This window comes from Urocitellus parryii, unplaced genomic scaffold, assembly GCF_045843805.1.
Source record: "Urocitellus parryii isolate mUroPar1 unplaced genomic scaffold, mUroPar1.hap1 Scaffold_79, whole genome shotgun sequence".
NCBI lineage: Eukaryota > Metazoa > Chordata > Mammalia > Rodentia > Sciuridae > Urocitellus > Urocitellus parryii.
In genome coordinates, this window is record NW_027554171.1 from 1,596,831 (window position 1) to 1,604,734 (window position 7,904).

Here is a 7,904-nt window from a genome sequence, read left to right on the forward strand (position 1 = left end):
ATTTATTTGACCAGGGCCCCATTGATGGAATTTTAGGTTGTTTCCAATCTTTTGTTTTTACATGTAAAGCAGTAATGAATAATCTTTTCCACGTGTGATTTCACACTTGTGAGTGTGTTAGGGGAATAGTTTCCTAGAAATGAAATTGCTTACTCAAAGGAGATGGGCAAATTTGACAGATAGAGACAGATAGAGGTTGTACCATGTAACATTCCCTCCTGTGAGCTTCCGCGTATGATCATCAGCACATGATGCTATCAGTCTTCTTGATGTCTGTCAGTGTGAAAAGGGAGAAGACATATCCTATTGTAGTTTTAATTTGCATCTCTCTTGTTATAAGAAAGATGGAGCATCAATTCAGATATTTGGGAATCATTTTATTTTCTGTTAATTGGTTGTTGTTGTTTTGTTTGTGGTATTGGTGATTGAACCCAGGAGCATTGACTTCTGAGCTACATTCCCAACATTTATTATTATTATTATTATTATTAATTTTAAGACAGTGTCTTGCTAACTTTCCCAAGTGGGCCCTGAACTTTTGATTCTCCTGCCTCAGTCTCTCAAGTAGCCTCTTTCTGTTGATTTGATGGAGCTCTTGATGTACTCCAAAAGGCAAACTTTTGTTTTCTTATGTTTTTAATTTATCATTCATGCTTCTATTTAGTTCATAGGGTTTTAGTTTTTGTGTCATGTTGAAAGCTTTTTATTTATGTGAAACAAACTTTATATCTCTTTATTTATGGCTTCTAGATTTTGTGACATACTTAAAAAGGCTTATTTAATTTACTCTGATAGCATAAGAATATTCTTCTAAGTTTTTCTTGGTATCTTCAAATAATAACCTTCAAATATTGGGCTAATGCAGGCTCTGCTTTTCACATGACAAGATGAGTCCTTCTCGTCACACTCTAATATAAATACATACACAGAAAAAAAAGTTTAGGTCTCCCTGGAAGGTAGAATGAGCAAGATTTATTTTTTTCGTTTTTGTATTTTCTTTGTTTTTTAGGTTTTCTGCATTGATTACATATTGCTTTGGCATCCAGAAATTATTTTCAATTAAATAAAAGTTTATTTTGACCTCCCTTAGCCTTATTTTAAGGTATCCTTGGTTCCTAGATCTTTTGGAAGCATGCTAAAGATGTTGCTTGTTTGAAAACAGTCTGTTTGGCTTTCTACACTGAACAGCTTTGGTGAAGTCCTAATGACTTCCTTGTTGCTCAATCTAGTGAGAGCATTTTAGTACTAAATTTACCTAATCTGGCCTATCTGAAGCTCCTGACCACTCCTTCCTCCTTTGCCTTTGTCCTTTCTCTCTTTGCCGCTTCCTCCTTGTGACTTCTGCTCTGGCCATTGCCCTAGCTGTTCCTTGTGCTAGATGCTCTGAGTCTGTATGTCATTTCACTTAGCACACACTACAATTTTCTGAAGGAGCTGTGGTTATCAATTGGGTTTCCCAGGTGAGAAACCTGAGCATTGACAGAATTAAGTAATATGAACAAATAAGCCCCGCTAGAAAAGGGAAGCGCCAAGTTTTGAACCTAAGGACTCTGTCATCTTAACCACCATACTAAGCAGGACATTCCCTTTGTGCCTTTGGTGGGCCAGCTCAACCTTGTGTGGCTTTATTTACATTTTCCCTTCCATGCTTGCACGTGACTCCCAAGTTTATGTCTCCAGCTTCTATAGCTGTATTGCATTCTAGTCACATGTCCCCTTAGTAGTTCTATAGACATTTTCAATTCAGCATGCCTATATCTTAAGAGATTGTCTGGAAGGATAGGGCTATTATTTTTTTTCATAGTGTTTGGTATAGAAGGCTGGCAAATGAGAGTGCAGTGACACCTGCTCAGGTATTTTAGATCTGAGATTGGCACTTTGCTTTTATTAAGTTAGATTCAAATCATCTTGATCCCTGCTCTCAGGAATTTCTACTGATTCAGCTATATTTGCATGTTCTTACCCTTTTAAGGTCAATAAATCCTTTTGGAAGATTGGTTGCCTTTTCCCCACAGCTCAAAGTACTGTAACCAACATATCCTGATGGGAAGGCCAGTTCATTTCCTAAAAGTGCAAGGGGCTTCCTCTCAGGGAGTAATTAACATAGAAGGCCTGGAATCCGTTCAAATCTCCTGAGAGTCTGGGGTTCAATCCACTGGAGTTAATAATCACAGAGAACTCAAGGTAGAACATCAGATTTAAAAACAATTGCTTTTCAGCAGGAAGAGCAATCTTCTGGCTAAAAGATTTTTGTGTGTGTGTGTGTGTGTGTGTGTGTGTGTTTCCCCTTTTAAAATGCTTTTATAATTGGTAACAGTCTCTGTAGGAAGAATATTGCCAGTTCTCCAGCATGGTATTTAAACTTTTCTAATAGTTAAAGATCCAAATTACACAAGTAACATATGCTCATTGTAACTAGGACTTCCAGTCCATCCAGATGACCATTAAAAACCTGGACTGTCTTCTGCACCTTGCCAAAGGCTCACACAAATTTATACAAACTGACATCCTGATTACATAGATAGGGTTGGGATTGGGTTATTTATTTAAATACATGTAGTGATGAAATTATACAATGCATATTAATCTATAACTTGCTTTTCTCAACTAACTATATGATGGATACTCTATCCATTCAATCAACACAGCTTTCATTTTGCAATAATAATAATATTTCATTTTGTAAATAATGTGCAATATATCACATTTTACCATTTATTCAACCGATTTCCTTTTGATGGACATCTAGGTTATTTTGAGATTCTTACCTCTACAGTCAAAGCTGCAGGAGATGTCCTTGTACATGCATTTTAATATTATATTTCTATGGGGTACTAAAAGTAAGATCACTGAGTGCTAGGGTTGGCTAGTTTCTAAAACTACATTAATATATGATCAGAGGAAGAGAAAAGAGAAGTCATGTGCTTCTGTCTGCAGGTACTATAGTAGGTACTTTCCATTAGTTGTTTAGTTTCATCTTGGTCACCTGTCTGCAGTCCTGCCCCAATCCTTCCTCTATAAAACCACAGATAAACACCCTGGTCTTTGCTCCAAAGCCCTGCATGGTTCCTTTCACCTTCAGGGAAAAGGCTGAGCTACTAACATGGCCCACAATACCCTCCACAGTTTGGTTTCATCTCCTTCGTCTGTTTCTCCCTGTCCCTCTCCCATCCTCTTTGCATTTCAGCACAACTATTTGCAGTTACCCTCCTTAACAGACCATTTCAAAACTCTGGCCTTTGTTCTGCCTTCCTCCCTGTTCTGATGGTCCTTCTTCACACGGTCCCCTAGCTCTTCTTTCACTCATCAGCACTCCCTCAATATTTGGCTCTTTCAGCAGGCCTTTTGCAGGTCAGTTTAGGAATTAGTAAGGCTGGACCATGCTGTGGGGAGTTTCAACCATTTATTGTTTAATTCAAGTCTGCTGTGCATCTGGGTCATTTTCTTGGGCAACTGCCCTCAGAGACCTGACTGATGGAGCTGATGGAGGCTTTACCATTCTTCAATTATACCATCCAGAACACTTGGCTTCCTAGGTTGAGAGCACTAGATGATATTTTGCTAGCCATTAAACGTATTGGTTCAGAAATGACCATGTTCCTCTCATTCCCAGCCTACTGGCCAGCACTATTCCTTACTGCAAGGGAGCAGAAGGTATATTCCTATTGTGAGGCCAGAAGGAAAAGAGAATTGAACATAAATGAGTGCCAGAATCTTGGACCGCAGGTGAGATTCCACCATTCTCTATTTGTCTATTGGAATTGTGTGGTGTTAGAATGATGGTTTATGTGTGTCTCCCCTGGTAGAGTGGGTAAAGAACTTTATCTCTTTTGTCTTCATATCTCCAGCATCTGGTACAGTGTCAGTGCATAGTAAATAGTCAAAAAAATTTGTCAAACAAATCTATTCATACATCAATAATACACATTTTACATAGGGAGACAGTTAAGTTTAGAGAAGTCAATTAACTTGCACAGCTAGACTATAGCAAAGCAGGATTCAAACCCTTATCTGTCAGATCCCCAAAAATACATACTTTAAGGATAGGTTCTAGAATTGAGATTCTTAGGTCTGACTGACAATAGGCAATTTGCCTGCAGAGAATTAATTCAATCTTAGAGACACAGGAATCCTAATTGGCTATTTAACAAAGCAAGTCTGGAATGCACAGGTGTATATCCGCTAGAGGGTTTTCCTCTGTGTTTTCGGAATCTGTGGGGAAAAATTAAGCATCCAATACCTTCCAGGTATAGGTTTTAGAAGAAAACAAAACAAGGAAGACCAGTCCTAGCCAAACCAAAGGATATTCACTTCACTATCAGAGCATTCCTGTCTTTACTTAATATATGTGACTACTCTCTACTTTCACACAACTTGCATTTCTACAGAGTACTATAGAATATGGAGCTTGAAACTGATTTTGAACGCCAGCTGCCACATTCCAGAACCATCACTGATCTCTCTGAGCCCCTTTCCACCTTTTTTATTGTAAATAACAACACTTGCTGGGTGTGAGGTACACGCCTATAATCTCAGCTAGTTGGGAGACTGAGGCAGGAAGATCTGAAGTTTGAGGTCAGACTCAGTAACTTAGCAAGACATTATCTCAAAACAAAAAATTTAAAAAGGACAAAAAAGGGGGGAGGTGGCAGGAATCGGGAATGTAGCTCAGCAGTAGAGTGCCCCTGGGTTCAATCCCCAGTACTGCAACAAACAACAGGAAAAGAACACTGACCATGAAAATACCTAGTTCACTTTTATTTGGGGTAGAAAAAAATGCTAACTTTGTGCTCAATTGGCTTCAAAATTCCAATGGAACTTGAGACAGGTACTCTACCTTTCTCATACTCCTATAGTTTTTAATGTGTCAATCTATAGCACTCTTTCTGTCAGTCTTTCTATGTTGATTTATGTTGCTAAAAATCATAAAAAGAAAATATTGGGAATGAAGTAATTTTGCATTCGAAAGATACTTTTAAATGAGAATTATTTGCTAAGAATAGAGTAATAATTCAGTTCAAAATAATCCCTGTTGCTGTTCACTCTGTTTTCCCTTACTCTTCTTTATCATAGCATTTACCACTAGCTGAGGTTAGATTGTCTATTTGCAGGCATGTTCCTTATCCATCTCTCCCACTAGTATGGAAACTTCCTGTGGACAAGGACTTAATTTTATTTACTACTATATTAAAGTTGCCCAGTACATAACAATCTCTCAAAAATATCTGTGGAATGGGTGAATGAACAGGTGAATCTTTGATAACTCTAAGCCCCTCACTTAGGGAATTATTTCTGATATATGCAACTTAAGAGTTAATATGATATTGTTATTTTTTTTTTCTGAGAAAAGCCAGCATAAAGCACTTTTATTGCAATAGTAAAACTTGAAACTCATACGTGGTGCGGGGGAAAGCGGGGAGAAAGCAACAATTTCTCTCACCAAATCACTACACAGGACAGCAAAGGGTAAGAAGGGGATGAGGGACAAAAAGCCAGGAAACCTGGAGATCAGCAGAGAGCCAAGCATCAAAAAACAGGCGGTACTGAAGCTGCGTTGGCCAGCAGCGTTTTCTGAGAGAACACTCGATGATGTGTCACGATGGCCGGGCTTTCCCTGGGTGTTGAAGTCTACAAACAGCACCTTCAATTTAAACTTTCAATTAAGGTTCTTAAAATTTATGAAGTGGAACTTGGATAGCTTCGATATTACAAAAGTTCTGAAAATCCATTAGAAAAACCACAAGATGGAGGAAAGAAAGGGAAAAAACCCCCAAAACAAAAAACCCCCAAAAGACCCCAAACCAAAACCAGCCAGGTCACAAAGGCGGCTTCAGAGGTCCCTGCTGGCCCAGGGACAGATACCTGTAGTGTCCAACATCGCAGTGAAAGTGATCTGCTTTCAAAAGGCAGAGGGGTTCTGGGGAGGGGGTGGGCTGGCGAGGAAAAGGCCCTTCCCTCCCCACTGCAGTTTTGGGTAGGGCTTTGAATTTAACCCAAGGACATTTCTCACATCGGAGAGTAATTCAGCCCTCCACAGCGTCTCAAATCTGCTATGGCTTTGCAGCGCAGCAGCAAGAATGTTTAATATATAATAGATGAAAATTTCATCCAAAAAAAGAAAATAAAATAAAGATTCTTGCAAACCCCACCCCCCAACACCAATTCCTATTCTAAAGTTAACCCATCACTTGTGCTGTTAATACCTGTCAAGATACTTAAATGGAAACCTAGATTCTAAAGACTGAAACTGAATCTTCACCCCAAAATGAAAACAAAACGACTAACTTGAGGTTTATGGCATATAGTTTAGGTAAACACACATACAAGGAGAAAGGGGAAGGGGAGATGGAGGTGTCAGAAGCAAAGCTGAGTGACAGAACACATTCAGTCAGGGTAGATGTTTATACAAAGTGTAGTGGGACACGCCAAGAAAAGCTCCGTATGGATTCATGTGCACGCATCTGGAGGCACCGGATCCCTCCATGGCAGATCCAGGAATAGGGGGCTGAGGGAGGGGCCACTCCTGTCATTCCAGTTTTAGAAGCTCCACATCGAAGACCAGAGTGGCGTGTGGTGGGATGATGCCCGGGTGCCCAGTGGCACCGTAGGCATAGTCTGGGGAGATAGTCAGTTTGGCTCTCTGACCCACACTCATCTGGGCCACCCCTTCTTCCCAGCCTCGGATCACCTCTTGCTTGCCTAGCATAAACTTAAAGGGCTTGTTTCTGTCCCGGGAAGAATCAAATTTCTTTCCATCTTCAAGCATCCCGGTGTAGTGCACCACGCAGGTCTGGCCGCGCTTCGGGAAGGTGCGCCCGTCTCCGGGGGAGATGGTCTCCACCTGCACTCCCATGGTGGTGGCGGCGGCGGACGCTGGGCGGGCGGCGCGACGGGAGGCGTGGACCGTGAGCGGACCTGGCGGCGGTTCCGCGGCTCTCTGATATTGTTATCTTAATGAGATTTAAATGTGCTAGACTCTTTTATGTTTGAATATGGGACTATAGAGTCCATTAATAAAATAGAAGAAATAATTGATTTCTAGTAAATTACCATATAAAAAATTTTTATGCAGGAGTAAATGAAGTGAGATAATTTTGCTTCATCATTGCTTTTGGATATGTGTAACTATGTAAAATGTTTTAACATTTTATATCATAAAGGTAATAAAGTTTCCCTCCATTCATACACACTGACCTCTTGTCTTGTGCCCCAGATATAACCTAAGAGTTCTGGAAGTTTTATGCAATATATTTTTTGTGTAGTGGTCACTGATGAACTTACTCCCTATGCTTGGTGTACAAGATAGCTTATCACTTATCTTTTTCTCACAGGTTCTTCCTTATTGGGCAGCAGAGAGGTCTGGTCCTTCCAGTTAGCAGGGGCCCAGTTGTTCTCCTTCATACATTCTTCTTTCATTTTGACGCAGCTACTTTTGAGGAACTGCTTGGTCTTTTAGCTCTCTGTTGCTTGCCTTCTCCCCAGGATGGCTCCTTGGAAACTTATTTGGACACTCACTAGTACTGTGATGAGAGCATGGGCCATACCTTATCCCCCTGGTTAGCCTGCTGGCATCTGCTCTTAGAAACTGAATATAGAGGACATGAGGACTGTGCTCCCTTGGCTTTGTCTGACTTGGCCCATCTACAATTTCTCAGCAAAGTGGCCCCTCAAATCTCTTTCTCCCCATACCTTTTCCTTGAGGACCTCCTTTGTAAACTGGCTAAACAACAGGACCAGCTCCCTACCCTTTGTTTCCCTTTCCATGGTACAAAGGAACTTTTTAGTGTACAAATACATCCTCTCCACACTTGTCAGCTAAGGAGTCCTCAGGCACTTAATTCAGGTCCTTTATCTGTCTCATCACAACACGCAGAGGATTTTTCCTGCCAGAAACTCTGACGGGC

The 7,904-nt window shown here is 40.5% G+C and overlaps 1 protein-coding gene across 1 annotated transcript; it reads right to left on the bottom strand.

The window, feature by feature from the left end:
* Positions 1 to 6,290: 6,290 nt before the first annotated feature.
* LOC113178614 (peptidyl-prolyl cis-trans isomerase FKBP1A) lies at positions 6,291 to 6,931 on the bottom strand. The gene has a single exon (XM_077794977.1). It carries the CDS (start codon positions 6,851 to 6,853, stop codon positions 6,527 to 6,529), a length of 327 nt encoding a protein of 108 aa, XP_077651103.1. The 5' UTR covers positions 6,854 to 6,931; the 3' UTR covers positions 6,291 to 6,526.
* Positions 6,932 to 7,904: the final 973 nt, after the last annotated feature.